This window comes from Phaethon aethereus (assembly GCF_964289735.1).
Source record: "Phaethon aethereus genome assembly, chromosome: 3".
NCBI lineage: Eukaryota > Metazoa > Chordata > Aves > Phaethontiformes > Phaethontidae > Phaethon > Phaethon aethereus.
In genome coordinates, this window is record NC_138576.1 from 102,182,210 (window position 1) to 102,198,487 (window position 16,278).

At 40.5% G+C, this 16,278-nt stretch overlaps 1 protein-coding gene across 2 annotated transcripts in view; it reads right to left on the reverse strand.

Annotated features, from left to right (window-relative positions):
- MTA3 (metastasis associated 1 family member 3) overlaps positions 1-15,074 on the reverse strand; it is a gene marked incomplete at both ends in the record, with an annotated part of 137,320 nt that extends 122,246 nt beyond the window's left edge. For both annotated transcript variants that reach the window (XM_081998504.1, XM_081998505.1), the window contains 3 exons: positions 10,742-10,835; positions 12,739-12,806; positions 15,047-15,074. In XM_081998504.1, coding sequence (XP_081854630.1) covers positions 10,742-10,835; positions 12,739-12,806; positions 15,047-15,074 — 190 coding nt within the window. The remainder of the gene's footprint in view (positions 1-10,741; positions 10,836-12,738; positions 12,807-15,046) is intronic.
- Positions 15,075-16,278: the final 1,204 nt, after the last annotated feature.

Below are 16,278 nucleotides of genomic sequence, written 5' to 3' on the forward strand. Positions count from 1 at the left end.
GTAAACCAATGAATATTTTCTTCTACTCCAAGTACTTTGTTTTGTAGCCAACACATTCAAATAGCATGTTTGTTACAGTATCAAGTAAAATATAAAAAAATCATCATTTATTCACTCCATATATGTTGAATGCACAGCATTCTGATCCTGGCTTTTTCTTCCTCTTTTAATTAAGAAAAAAATTAAAAGCAGAAGAAAATGGGAACAGCATTATTAAAGTATATGAAGCTAGTCGCCCTTTGAAGGCAAATATAAATATAGAAGCTGTCCATATATCAAAGCCCTTTTTCTTGCATGATACTTGGCAACTGAGTTCTTGGCCCCTTGAGGCCCTACCGAAAACAGCATCAGGATTTCACTCATGACAGCAGCATCAGTCAAAGGATCTGGCCCAAAGGAACCATTACATAGCGAAGGGCCACAGTACCCTGTAGGACTAGGTTACAGGTCACTGACCCTGCCAACACTAACAATTTCTGCACAGGTTTAAGCCAAAACAAGGCTGCACTTTTAATACAGGAAACCGAAACATGATTCTCTTCAACATTGCATCTCGCTGTCACAATACTTCAGAGAAACAAAAACAGACAAATGAAAATTTAAGTCTATCACTTCACATATCAAAAAGGGGAAGACTGCTAATTCAGTTGTGCTGGTTTTTGATAGATGCATAACCTGTTGTACAAGTAGAAAACGCACACGTACTTACATAACTTACATAATGGATGTACGCATACATAGTGCTCTATGCATAGCCCAGCAACTATGCAATCTGCAGAGAGAAGACATCTTATGTACTGTGATAAATCTGCAAACAAATTTTGGATTCACACAGTGGGTGACAGTCAAAATGAACTACTTAGTTCCCCAAAGTCTTTCAGGGATTTGATAATGTACAACAGGCTTTTACGGGGGGGGAAAAAAAATGGTATTTTTACCACTCAAACTTATTTTGCTCATGTGAGCGATGTATTCTATGTTAGTACAAAACATTTCCTTGCCAAAGCACTTGCGTAGTGCATGAAAATCAGAATCAAAACCAGGTTCACACTACGTATCTTCCCTTGCTCAGATAGGCTTACAAACAATAGCTGAGGGGAAAAACAAAGTAGTGATCAAACAGACAAATCACATGTCCAAATAGCACAGCCATTCCAGCCACCCACTCTGCTACTCTATGTAGTTCAGGGCATGTCAAACTCAATATATACAGTAACTTTGAGCCCATATCCTGTTATTTGTCCAGGCTACATTTAACAGAAAAAGAGTTTACAGACAAACCACAGAAGTACTTTACATATTAATCTTACCTGCTACTCTGCCTCTTCCATAATACCTCACGCCATACACACTCAGCACTGCACGAAGCAGCTTGGGTAGGAAGCTATATTCCTTCTCACCAAGCTTTGCCCAAGCTAATAAGCTCCATCTCAGTCATCATGCACGAGTATTACTGAGGACAACTACTGCAGACTTCATTCCACTGCACGATACAGACATTCAAGAACGATTGCTGGTAAGCCTTTAAACTATCAGGCCTTATCCCCGATTCATGTATTTAGCTGCCACTATGTGATAGGAAAAAAGTCTTTCTGTATTAATAGTGAGTTTACATCATTCAGATTTGTAAATGATACAAACTACTGATTCAATTAGACTATCAGAGGACTCTCTGAAGATGTAAAATGCATCTCTAATTGGAGCTTTACAGATAGAGATAACCCAGAAATATTTTTGTAGACTAAAATTTATGTCTCAGGTGCTTTGGTACAGTGTGGGTGCACTTGGGAGGAAGTGGGAAGAGTCACTTAAAATTACAAGCCAAGGAAAAAACTAGAACCACCTGAGATTATGGAAATCTAGAAGGCTTGAAACATCCTATTTATCTTCCTGAGACCAAAAAAAAAAAAAAAAAAAAAAATCAATAATATCAATTTAAATGTTACTAGTATTTTATAGGTCATCAAGAAAACTGTGTAGATCATTGGCCTGCACCATTAACAAACACTAAGGAGGCAAGAAAAAGTTAGCAGCTGAGAGATGACAGTTACGTGTTTTCCACAAATCAAAGAAACCCTGAACAAGAAGTACATTAACACTGATGCACGTATTTAAATTTGACCACAGCGAAACGAATCCTAAGGATTCGCACAATGCCTTGGCAATTTTCTGTGAATGCTGTCATCTTCCAAGAACTCAAATGTGAATAATTTATTTTGTGAGTAGAGTTCAAAAAAGTGCCACCTTCCTTTGTGCCCTAAGTCACTCCCTAATGGGGAAACATACTAAATAAATCATTTCAGTAATTCAGTAATAAAAACAATAGCTGAATTTCAGATATCTATTAAACAGTTTTAAGCATAAATACGAATTTTGTAGCTTTCCACCCTCCACAACAAGCTCACAAAGTTAATCCAGATTTTGGTTTTAGTTTATTCTTACACTCACAGAGATTAGAACCAATGTGTTCAAACCTTTTAAATTATGTGTTCAGAAAGTAAGGTTTTTGAATTTAAAAAAAAAAATCTAGGTATGGCTGCCCAAAATTATAAATCTATTCTTAAGAGGTCAAAAGATGAAGCTAGCAGTTACTAGCTAGTTTAGCAAACTACTAGTTATACAAACTAACTGCACAGAGCAGATGATATTTTTATACATATAAAATCCTACATACCCAAATGCAGATCACATATACTCAGGTGAAAAAAAAAAGTATTTATCCAAGTTTTCCACTAGAGCTAAGAACTCCTAAGATTACTTAGGAGTTGGAAATCCATTCACTCCATTAAGAGAAGATCATTAACATTCACAATTTAACAAGACATTCTACACCAAAAGAAGAGTCTGAACGGTCACAGCAGTTAATAATTCCACAAGATACTTAGAGCTGACAGTAAACTTGTTAATGAGACAATATACACTACAGTTAACTAGTAATTCTAAAATGTCATTCAGAAAAAGAAGACTCTGATATTGTCAGAAGCAAAAAGCTCCTCATTACTGCCTCTTTACTGCTTTTACCGTTGGGGGGGGGAATCACAAGTATGCAGTTCTTGCACAAAAATCAAATGAACAAAACACGTAATTTATGAGACTACCTAAAGCGCCCTTGAAAAGGATAATTGGGAGCCTTGAGACAAGTTTCTCCTTGGCGACAAGGATGTAATTTTGGACAAGGCTTGCTCTATTTCAGCAAGTTCTGAATTTTTCCCCCCTCTCCAAGTAAATTACAACTGAAGGCATTCTCTTGGGTAAATGAAGGAAAACTTTATATTCCCCTGTCTCAGGAGATCAAAAAAGCCATGCCTTCCTCACAAAAAAAAATCCTATTCCTCAAGCTCATTTTCAGTGAAAGTGATATTTACACTAATATAAAATTACCTTAGCATAAAAGCTACTCTGCCACTGATTAAAGAATTTGTTATCTGTATCATCCTTAAATGATCCTCCTAGGTTGTGTTTCACCCACATCACAGACTTCAGGATCCCCAGAAGCAATATAACATACTTGAATTTGCTAGTGCTTAGTTTACATGTCTCTATTAGTTGACTGTAAATAAGTATAACATGTAAAATTCCCGTCTTGAGCAAAAGAGCCACTGGAACTCATTCTCCTAAACTTTCCTGGCTTACTGTATTTGGTTTTGTCTCTGTTCACCACCCCATCTTCAAAGCCAACCCAAGAGTCTTCTAATGGCTTACTCGCAGACACGGACTTCTGAAAAAATGTGTCTTTTTCTCAAAGAAAAGAAGGCAAAAATGTGAGGTCAAAAATATTTTTCCCCTAATTCTTGGGAACTCACCGGGCGGGGAGGGGTGGGGGTGGACACAGATGACAGGGCCAGGGACACTGAGCTGCAAACAAACATTAGTTTATATTTACAGAACCCTTGAGATTAAGAAGGTAGTATCTCACTGAACCAGTTACACAGGTCTGCTCACCCACTCCTCGGGCATATCTAGCAGCTAAGCCGTCTTCTCCCTTATAAATGCTCCAAGAGATTCTCCTTTGATTCCCAGCTCTGCCTTCCCACTCCTTAGCTCCTTTCCCTCTTAGCATCCAGAAAAATTGTATCCTTCATCACAGGGTAGTATCAGCAGATCTGTTTTCTTAACAGTAAGCAGGGAAGAGGCCTTCTCACCTAGTACAACTAAAAACCAAACTGTAACCTAACAGAAAACCTCCCGAAAACCACTAAATTCCATGGAAGAGCCACTTACAAACTACTGTAAGAGATGCAAATCAATTGAACTCTTGATTTGCACCCATGTGACCATAAATAAAACCCAAAATGTTTTGTTTCTGTTTTATTTGTATCAAGACCAATGCAATACAATGCCCTTTTCATTCAAAGGACCACTGCTAAACAGGCAGTTCTTTATATTTCAATTCCCTTGAAAGAGTAACTAAGAGTAACTATGCCTCTGAGCATCCCTTCCTGTAGGATGGATGTCAATCTCTACTAGCACTACCAGTAAAGCAAATAAACGGTCTTAATTCATCTCCTGTAAGTTATATATAGGATACAACAATATATAAGCATTCTCCGTATTAAAAGAAAAAAATATTTCACCATTTAAAATTATGGAGAAAATGGATCATATGCAATGGAAGAACTAGCATTTGTCTCTCACATTCATTTGGCCAAAGATGCTTCTAACTTTAACAAGAAGCTTCTAACATAGGCTTTGGAGACAACAGGTATTCAAGGGAACGTATGGGACCAAAGAAAAGCCAACTTAAGGTTTCAAATAAGATCTCCAGTCAAAAAATACTTTTTACATTAAGACATTATATGACCTGAATTAAGTAAGAGAAAAAGTGTTTCATCTTAAAGTAATTTTTCAGAAAACGGACTGTGATTAAAGAAACATTATACTCTTTCTGAATAACAGCTTTTTAGTTTGATGTACAAGAACTACCATGATGAAAAAGAACTACAACAGAAAAAAAAAACCACCAAGTTTTTGGTTGTGTTATCATCTAATTGGACAAAAATAACCCAGTAGTACCAGATTATACATGTTTTGAATTACACTGAGACAAGTATGTGACTAAGAGAAAAGAACACTGAACACCACAAAGTGTTTTAGACATTTTACTCTGGAGTTCTTTACTGAACCTCTAGAGTCTCCACACACACATAATTTTTTTCTTATAGACTGAATATCTGAATTACCGTTTTAGTTCTGGTGTACACTTAACACACTTCTGTTTTAGTTCTATGTACATTTGAGAAAAATACTGAAAAATGAAACTTTCTAAGTTGTATTTCTTCAATTGTTGAAGAGGGCAGGAAAAACTAATGTATTTTTCCTGGAATTGAGTATTAAGAATACCACTATGCAACAGCAACCATACATTAAAAAAACTGATGACATATGAAAGGAATTCACATTTCAGTTTTGTATATCTTTGGGAATGTTAATGAGTAATCTGCATTACTATTAAATATATTAAACAGTATTTCTCAAGTTAAGCTCATTTTCTTGCCATCTTCTGTGCTACCTGCTAGCCTCCTGTTCTACTGAAATAAAATGCTTTCCAAAAATCAGATGGAATATTAACAGCTTCATTCTCTTGGATGCATCTAGAATGTTTGGCAATTACGATGCTAATATAGATTTACAATAGCCAAATTTTTTTTTTCCACAAATACAAAGCATCTTTACATGGAAGTAAAAGAGCTCATGAGCAGCAAAACTGCTGCGTAAGATCAAACCACTTCTAGGACTGTTGGAACTTTCTTGACATTAAAATATTAAACAAACTCTTAGTTTTTATTTGTAAGGCGCTTTGAGATCTTTTAATGGGAGCTACAAAAACATACTGACATATTAAATATTTTTCACCAGCTGTAATAAGAACTTCTATTAAGAGCATTACTTTGCAGATAAAGAAAATAAAGTACAGACAGAATACTTGATTTGTTTCTATCACAATACATCGGTGTCATACCAAGGTCAGAACTGAGTACAGACTCCAGCTGTTCAACAGGAATCACTAGATCATCAGCAGGACTCTTCTCTTCTTCCTAGAAATCTATTGTGTACAAAAATTCTGTAGCAGAAACACCATTTTGCAAAGCAATGTGACATGGAACATGACTGTTCAAGAGCCAAAGGCTAAGAAAAGTCCTAAAAAAAAGTGCAACTATGAGAAGTAAAGCCAGTACGTAATCTCTACAAAGAGTAATTGAGATTGAAAGAAGGAGATTTTGACTACAGCTTCTGTAATCTAGAAAAATCGCAGTTTTACCTTTGATGTCTTGGTCACTTAAACCAATATGCCTCAGTTGTTTTTTTTCTAAACTGACCCATGTCTCATTTCATCAATTTTGTTAATGAGAAAAAATACATAGTGCATGGGCTTTATCATAGGCCCAGAAAAATTCTGGGCATTTAGTCAGGAGCTCAGCACACCTAAGTTGAAGCAAGCTCTCTTAATAAATCAGAAGACAAAGGCCTCTGACAATAGGAATTTTTTTGTTTTAAATCCTCCCCAGGTGGTTGACTAGGCAAAAGCCATTTGAGGACTTGCAATAACAGAATGACTTCAAACACAGTGCTACATGATAGCACATGACCAGATAAAGAATTTGTAATGTAAAGAACTAAAAATTGGCATCAAGCGCTCAGGCCACCCTCCTCAGCTTCAAGAAAGTAATAGTGCGTAAGTTATTACGAAAGAAGGAAATACAGACTTTGAGCCTTTCACTGTAACCCAAACTCAGTTCTGGTAACAGAGCTAGTATTGTTCCCCCCTCCCCAGCTATTAAAACCTTGCCTTAAAATATTTACATCAACTCCACCTTAGATAAAGGATCATCTAAATTTTATAGATCCAGCTACAGTTGGCAATTTCAGACTACTTGGTTAGAAAACATCTCCATGCCACCCCTTTATGTTTGCTTCACCCATTTTAACGAGCTGAGTGTTTTTGTCCTGTCTCTCCGAGTTCACTTGCTTATGTACTTCAGTTATCTGTTGCAATAGCTCTTGCACTGCCTGCTGTCTTCTGTTCATCTCTTTTCCTTCTTTTGCCCATGAAGTAAGCCTTACTCTGCTGCACAAAGAAAGGAATGACCCCCTCGCAGTGACCCTATGGTAATGGCTGCAACCTAAGAGCTGCAGTGTTAATGCTGCAGAAGTACGCCACTCAGTTCAGGAGGCTGCTTAGGATCAAGAAGCTGATCTTGGCCAGTACTTTGTTTTGTCTTTCAAGTTGGCCTTATCATAAACTCTATTTTATAGTAAAAGAAATCAAAGGAAGAAAAATGTAGTGGCTGCAAGAGCCCATAAACATGCCAAACCCCTGGATTTCAGTGGCTACAGTCAGCTTATAGAACTATTCCCATATCTAGACTGACATCATACATGCTACTGGTAGACTAAAAATGCTCATTAAAACTAACTTCCACCAGAAACACCAGAGAAAAAACAGAGTAAATACAATTTCCTCAGAGATTAGTGTCAGATGCTTTGAAATTATGGGAACTCCTCTGCACCTGAGTATTTTAGAATGGTCTAAGGAAAACTCACCCCCCCCCCAATTTCTCTTTATATCCTTAAACTTTTTTGAAGACAACTTAAAAAGCAAACACTACCACCCCCCAAAAAACAGCATATTGACTCTTTACTAGTGATAGTGTCACAGATCTACTTCATTCCATTTTTCCCAAACATTCTGAAACTTTTTCAAGTTATTGAAAATCTGTTCTTAAAAGTTCCAAAATACTTTCTTACAAAGCCATTTTCTTCGCTTATTAAATGGGACCATACCTATATCACAAAATGCAACCTTCAGAAATTGAAGTCTCACCCAAAAAAACCCAATCCCCACCTGCCAAAATCTTCAGCAGTGCATTATTCAGGACAGTTTTCTCGATCATAAAGAAAAAAAAAATAATTGCTACCAATACAAAACCTCTTCTGTTAGAATAGAACAAGCAGATCTTATACTTAAAAGACTTCTCTAGACACATACACTGGAGTAACCAGTGACTGAACTAGAGTTTTCATTCTGTAAGAAACTCTTATCTTTTAGCATTTATTTTGTAACAAACCAGGTAGAAGTGTGCCCGGGTTTCAGCTGGGATAGCATTAATTTTCTTTCTGATAGCTGGTATAGTGCTGTTCTTTGGGTTTGGGATTAAAATAATGTTGATAACATACTGATGTTTTCAGTTGTTGCTGAGCAGTCAAGGACTGTTCAGCTTCTCGCTCTGCCCTGCCAGCGAGAAGTCGGGGGGTGGACGGGAAGCGGGGAGGGGGCACAGCCAGGACAGCTGACGCAGGCTGGCCACAGGGATATTCCATACCATACGACGTCATGCTCAGTATATAAACTGGGGGAGTTGGTCGGGGAGGCACCACAACTCGGGGACTAACTGGGCATCAGTCAGCGGATGATGAGCAATTGTGCTGTGCATCACTTGTTTTGTATATTCTTTTATCATTATTATTTTTTTTTTCCCCTGTCCTATTCAACTGTCTTTATCTCAACTCACCAGTTCTACTTCCCCCTCTCCCCCCTAATTCTCTCCCCTATGCTGCTGCAAGGGTAGCAGGGGGTGTGAGCAAATGGCTGTGTGGTTGTTTTAGCTACCTGCCAGGTTACACCACGACAAAGTGTTGAAGCATCAACATGTTTAGCTGTATAAAACATTCCCAAAACATTCGATTTATAAATACACAAATATTTTGTTTACATACATCATATTTTTAAACAGAACACTGTGGTATTCCAGAATCAAAACATTTAAATTGATTTGACATTTCACTACATCTGCTGTATGAGCTGCATGTAGACCCAGGCAAGCAATCCTTCACAATGTGCTGTCCCCTGTAATTGCAATATATATCTCATAAGATAACTTAGCTGTACAGATTCTACAGATTGGCCAGAAGGAAAACACGTACAGAGAAAACGTCCACAGAGAAATCTGATCCATAAGTACACTGGGTTAGAAGACTTACGACCTGTGAGACAGAGGCATTCTAAAGATGCTTGTTGAATCAGCTAGAAATTACATTTCTATTTTTCCACTAGAAAACTGCAAGAGAATCTCAACAGCAAAAATGTGATGGAAGATTCCATGGTACTTCTACTGACACCAACAAACCCCTAGTATGCTATAGTGGAAGAGCAACAGACCGTCAACAAGTCCTTTATATCAAAGTGCTGACAAAATGGCAATCTAAAACTCACAAAGGAAATGGAAAAATCTTATTCACTTTTCCAGATTGAATGATGCCCAAAGAACTAACACACCCTGTTCTAAAAAATAAGCCAACCAAAACTATTTACAAGATTCATGTTTTAAAAATCAAATTAAAAACAAATTATTGTGTTTCCAGTAAAATTTTTACCCTCTACATCCTTCCCTGCCCCCTCCATTAGAAAAGAAAAACAAAAAAAATGTGCTAGAAAACTTAGTGAAGCTCACTGAAAGTTCTATGTTTCTACATATTTCATATGGAAGAACACAAAAGACATAATGATTGTGGGGGAAGACTACCATAAAATAGGTCACCAATAACTATAAAATTATTATAGATAAAAAATACTGTATAATAGTACCCAACTATATTAGAAAAACATTTAAATAAATCATTGCCTTAGAATATAAGCAAGATGTATCTTCTTTCTTTAAAAACCAAGCCTACATACTCCAATCACCTCCACTTCTCTAGGATTAATGAAAGAATAAAACAAATGCCAAAAGCTGGCTGTTTCTCTTCACTAACAGTACTTGTATGAGTAAAATTACCAGAATTTGACATTAAACAAATTGTAAGGGGTTTTTTTAGGCACCTAACTACTGCATCATATACCTGCACACAAAATACAGCATTAGGTAATGCCTTTAAGATTCATGCCGGTAAATTAGAGAACAGAGCTTTATAATCCCCATGTCACTTATTCATATATTTATTTTGAAAACTCAGGTACCATTTACAATCAAAATGTTATTTAACAATATATGCAAGAAATTTACTGGATGTTGACATATTTAACACTTCAGTTATTTACAAACATGAGTGAAATATTTTGCAAATAACTATTTTCTCAAACATCTCAGTTTTTTAGATTGTTTTTGTCTTCAGAATTATATTTTTAATTATAAAGTTACAGAAAAATAGCATACCAAATGGCAGCAACCAAAAAAAGTTAAGTCCATGACAAAAATGGGACTTTTTTTTCCCCTATTACCACCTATTGCTTTTCTGAAAAATCAATGATATGATGCTTACTACTATTTTATTAATATCTAAATTTAGCATAAATACACATAACATTTATTTTACAATCTCCAGTGATTGTCAGTCTCCAATGATACATTTCATTCTTTACTTAAGTAAATGATTACGTAAGCAATACGTGTTTATGTCCAACTCAAAAGTCAAATCAAATCCTCACAGTCTTAAGCTTAAATCAACTTACACCCAAGATTTACTTTTGACATAAAAAAAGAAATAAAGCTGTATCTTTCAGATGAAAAAAACTTTTTTTTTTTCCTTCAAATGGAGACTTTCAATCACTTTAATACATCTTAAGTCCCAGAAGCCACTACTAGGAGCAGGGCCAGTATCCCATAATGCTAAGCATCTAACTGGATACTAATTAATGCCTAATATAAATACATATTCCACATGCCAAAGAAATGCAAATTTAAGCAGCTGCAGAAACTGAACAGGCTGTGATAGAAAGCAAAAATGCCCTACACAATCTACTTACTAGCATGCTTATCTGCAAGCATTATAAGGCTGTTGGAAATATCTCTTCTCCTGTAAAAACAAACCACTTTTGCTTCCACATTTCCATTGGCAGTCTACAAAAGAAAGATAAATCAAGTCAGAATGTATCCTTCCTCAGCTGAGTAATACAAATTAGATGCCCTCCGCTTGCAATTTTCTCTCATTAGTAGTTCTCACATGATCAGTCAGGCTTAAATCGACAGAATTACTCAAATAAGTAAGAACTTCCTGACACAGGTCAGTATCAATTTCAGATCAGATAACAGTATTGATTATATAAATTCATAGAACTAAATGATTATATTATTCAGCTGTTTAGACATGTAATGTAAAGCATCATGTTAACGTAAGAATCCTTAAGAAACATTAGAAGCTCGCGAACACTTCTTTGCAACCCAGCTTTAGAAAGAAATGTGTATTTCAAAGTACTCTGGCATTTTTTTTGGAACCACATGTAGTATAACATGGTTTATTTAAAAATTCACTTCTGTTTATAAGATAAAAGAGCTATTTAGTTCACAGTTGTTTTCATGACTCTTTACAAGGATCATGCTCTTTAGCCTGATAATGTAAAGAAACTACTAATATTTGAAGAACAGTACCCTCTTTCTTGTTATGAAAAGTACACATTACCTTGAGTTATTTATATAAAATTCAAGATGTAGCACTGAAAGGTATAATGTTTTAATGACATTTCTTACCAATAAAAAGAAAGCATCTTAACTCCGGTAAAATGATAACCAAGGCATTTTATTACATATTTGCGTAACATCTCCATGTTTGCTCAGTGCCTTTAACACATGAAAGCACATAATTCACAACTATGATATCTGGACTATATCCTCTAAACTCTTCCTTAAAAAACAAAAAAAATCAATGCATGACTCTGCTCTACCATCCACAAGCAAGATTAAATTATAGCAATGCCGTTTAAAGATAATAAACATTACATTCAGAATATGATTGGAATCACTTCAATTACTGTAAATAAAAAATATTCTTCTCCAATAAAAGTCCAAAATGATTTGCCACGCACAAGTTCAGTGGATGTTGTGTTGGACAGCACTAACACGTAACGTGGGTGATATCTGCTATGGAGTAGTGTTATGTTACATTAATAAGAAGAAAACCGTTTGCAGGTCATGAAATTTTTAATTCACTTTCTAACCACAGGGAAAAAAAAATCTTTATCATTATTTAAATCATGATAGGCATTTTGATCATTAACTTTTGACATAATGTATCAGTAAGTTTTAAAACTGCTTGATGGAACAGTAAAAATACGCCATGCTAAAAAAAAAAAATAATCCTACAACATTCTTAGTAGTACAAGAAGGAAGAAAAATATACCATATTTCCCCCAAAATGACACTCTGAAAATCCTCCATATTTTATAAAAATACACTCAAGATAAAGACAAGAGAATACAGTCTCCCGTTTTATTCAAAAGCCCATCCTTCATTCCCAGCTGCCAATAAGAAGAGCAATAAACAGCCACAGAACTCACATATTCTATCATTTGATCATTGCAAAGTCTCACTGATACCTGCTAGCAATTTACACATACATCCAAAAGCAGACACATTACACGATCGCTATCATTCCAGATGGATTCACAGTGTCACTACCACACAGAGAATTAAGTTAATTCATTTCCTCAAGCATTCATAGGATTTTTTTGGAAATTTTTACAGCAGACTACTCCTGTTCACCAGGAATGATCAACTGGCTGCTTCCTTAGGTAACAGGACAGAATTACAGTATATCACACAGCAAGATTTCAGTAACTGAAACATACTCAAAATACATAGCAAATCTCAAGAAGGTAAAAAAACCCCACCAAACCAAAAACAAATGAAAAAAACCCAGAAAATTCTACCACAACAGAAGTCTTATGGGATGGAAAGCATTCTCAGTTTTTGGTAAGTGCACTGACTGCTGTCAAAGGTCAAGCAAGAATCTTAGATACTTGTGTACCTTGTTAAGTTCTTCAATTCTCCTAATGAGATATGGATTGCTGGAAGAATTTTCAAAATAAACATAATCTGCAATGAAAAAAGGAAAAATATTGAAATACCAAAAAATAATGTAAAAGCATATCATTATTAGGGCAAAAATTTTCTTCTAAACCTAGAAGCTGTTAAAAAGCTGAGATTTCTTAGTAAATGTTAAGACAGTGAAGTATTTTTATTCTGAGATTTAACAAAATTTGGTTTTAAATTGTGGTTGTAACTGCACTACACTTGCTTTAACAATCATGCTGAAATAAAGTCAAATGTGTTGTGTTGGAGCTTACATTGCAATTCAGTAATCCACCCACTTCATATATCTTGATATAAAAGCAGTGGTTTCTCACAATCGATTAGGAAAGATTTAAGAATTGAGTGCTTTAGTGAGTTTGTATATTATGGAGATAAATATTTCTCTAAGATACGCTACCTCACATTTATTATCAGGTGCTGTGGTAATACAGTTGCCCAAATGTACATTTTACGATCCTTGATTTTGTTGTCATCTCTGTTCAGTAACATACAAACTATGTTGAGCAGTAATAGTCATGAGGTTAGAGAGGTTCTTCCAGGACAAAATCTCTTATAGCATTATTAATATAAAAATATTTTCATAGATTATATGGAAGTTTACTCCTGTCTTGAGAACTGCTCCCATGTAACATACACAGAATGACATGCAGTGCATTTCCTTCAACAGTTTTCTCAAAACTTGTTTTTCTCAAATTAATAAAGTATCTGTCAGGTGCTAACCATGCTTTACATTTGATATTTGACTTCTGCACCTTGCAAACTTTATTTAAAAAAACTGGGGGAGGGTGGAACCATAATGATGTATAAAACTCTTTTGCAACGCTTTGACACTACATTACAGTGAAATAGAGCCTCGGGTAGCTCATTTAGCTCTGAAGAATATGATCTCTGGATATTGTTCACAATTGCTTATTAGGATTACAAGGACAAAATTGAGAATTGATGACCTAAGAAGCATATCCTACCCCGATTTCAACAGCGCTGCTCAGAGAAGGATTACTTTCACGACTAAAGGCTGATGGGATTACACTGGAAATGCCCTACTGAAGGAGCGTGCAGATGGGCGATTTGGGGATGTAAGAGCGTAACTCAAAACAGGAGCAGAAAAAGATTACAAACTACCGACTATCACCCCTCATTTCCTTGCACCTTCCCTCTCACCTCAGGCTGCTGAGGAGAGCAGGGGGAAACGAGCCACTGCCGAGCACCAAGCACCGAACGCCCAACGCGAGCGGTGCACCTGAGCCGCAGGGCTGGGAACGCAGCCGCAGCCGCGCTCGCTCCGTACGGGCGCGCAGCGGAAAGTTTCCAGCGTCTGCTTCCACAGGGCTGGGGGTGCGAAGAGAAGCGTTTGCCGTGTTTTTCACCGCCTCGAGTGTTTGTGTCCCTCCCTTCGCCCGGTGCCGAGCGGTCACGTATCGGCGCGCTCCTCGGGGGTCACGTCGGTAAGCGGGGAAGCTGACAGAAATCCCCCGGTTACACAGCCGGATTTATCATTTATCCCCGGGAGATGAAGGGAGGCACGGAGAAACTCCGCCGTTAAAGGCAGGGAGCGAGGCTGGGGAACGGCAGGGAGGGGAGCGCCGCCAGGCGCCCCCCGGGGCGGGCACCGGCTGCCCGCGCCACGCCGCCCGGGCCCGCCAGGCCGCGGCGGCAGCAAGGCTGGGCCGAGGCAGGCCCCCGGGCCGGGGGCGCACGGCCCCGGTAGGCCACCCCTCGCTCGCCTCGCAGGCAGGCCAGCCCGCTGCGCCGGCTCGGCGGGTGGCGGGGTCGGGGGTCCTCCGGGCTGCCCCTTCGCCGCTGGCTGGGGAAGGAGGCGAGGCGCGAAGGGAGGCCATGCCCGATCCGCGCCGCGGTGAGGGGGCAGGAAGCCGGCAGCGCCGCTCCCCCCTTACCCGCGGAGGGCGGCGCTGCCCTTCTCCTCGGCAGCGGGGGCCGGCCTCCCACCCGCCGCACAGGGCTGGCGGGGGAGGAACCTGTGTCCTCCGCCCCACGGAGGGCCCGGCGGCCCCTTTCGCCGGGACCGGCTGCCGCCTCCCTCCGTCCGCCCGGGCCTGGCCGCCCCGCTCGGGGGCCATGGCAGTGGCCGCGGCAGCGCGAAGGGAGCCGGTGCGCCTCTCTTCACCCCGGCGCGGTGCGCACAGCCCGCGGCTCGGCGGGCCCCCCCTGGCCAGGCCCCGTCCCCGCTGCCGGGCGCGGGGCCCCCCCGGCGCCGGGTGGGCGCTGCCGCGTACCCCACATACCTCCCACTCGGTACATGTTGGCCGCCATGTCTGTGCTCTGCGCCCTCCTCCTCCCTCCTCCTCCTCCTCCCGCCGCCTCTGCCGGGCCGGGCAAGGAGGGAGCGGCTCCCGCGGCCCCCCCGCCCAGCGCTCGCCCCCACTCTGCGCCACCCCTCCCCGCCCGGGCACAGGACACGGCGCCGCGCCTCACGGGGCCGCCACCGCCTTGGCCGCTTCCGGAGCCGCCCGGTGGGGAAAGGGTTAAACAACCGCCCCCACCGCTTCCCTCCCCGCCGCGCACCGGCCCCGGGGCGGGCCGGAGGCAGGGGCCAGCGTCCCGGCCGCAGGTGGGGCGGCCCGAGCGGGGTCCGGGGCCGCGGCTGGGCGTTTTTGGGGGAGGTGCGAGTGGGTCGCTCCCCCGGCCCGGCGGGCGCAGGGTGGGGTGCCTTACACCTCGGAGCGAGGGCTGCCCGCCCTGCTCCAGAGCCCGCCACCTTCTGCGGGCTCCCTCCGCTTTGTCCCAAAACTCGGGAGCCCTGCGGTGCCTGGAAGTCGCAGGAGTGAGCGACTCTTTCTTCCATCTCCTCTCCGGCCCCTTCTGTTTGTTTGGGGTTGTGGGAGCTTTTTTTTTGGTGGCTGCCTCTCCCCCGGCGCCGCTTTGTCCCCTGTAGCCGAGGGATCTTCCCTACCCCCCCAGGAAACTCCTGGTAGTAACCCAGAGAAAGTTTCCCACACTGGCGTGTGTGCGCAGCACCTGTTGGTGAGGGCTCTGCCGGCTCCTTTGTTCGGCCTCGGAGCGGGCCGCCCGGCCCTAGCCCGGCCCCGGCGGCGGGGCACGCCGGGCACGGTGCCTGCCAGAGCCGTCCCGCCGTGTGGAGAAGGCAGCTCGCTCGCAACGGGCAGCGGAAAGCATCTACGCCTGAATAAAGATAAATCTAAAATCTAAGCATCTGGAGATGCTTACCAATCATCTGATGAAGAGGATGCTTCGAAAAACATCGATACGGATGTAACAGGGAGCCATTTCCCCGTGTTTATACAGAAGTTCACACCGTCACAAACAATCCATACACTTTACAAACAAATTGATGCTGCTGTGGAATGCTTCCTTAGGAGAGAAATGCTTTTTATCTTTTTCTCGCAAGGAAGGTGATGATTTGTTACTTGTTTTATGTCCTGGGGTTTTGTGCGTGTAGCTTGAGCGCTACCAAGCTAACATTTCACTTCATCCTGAGCTGCAGGGAAACGTGTTG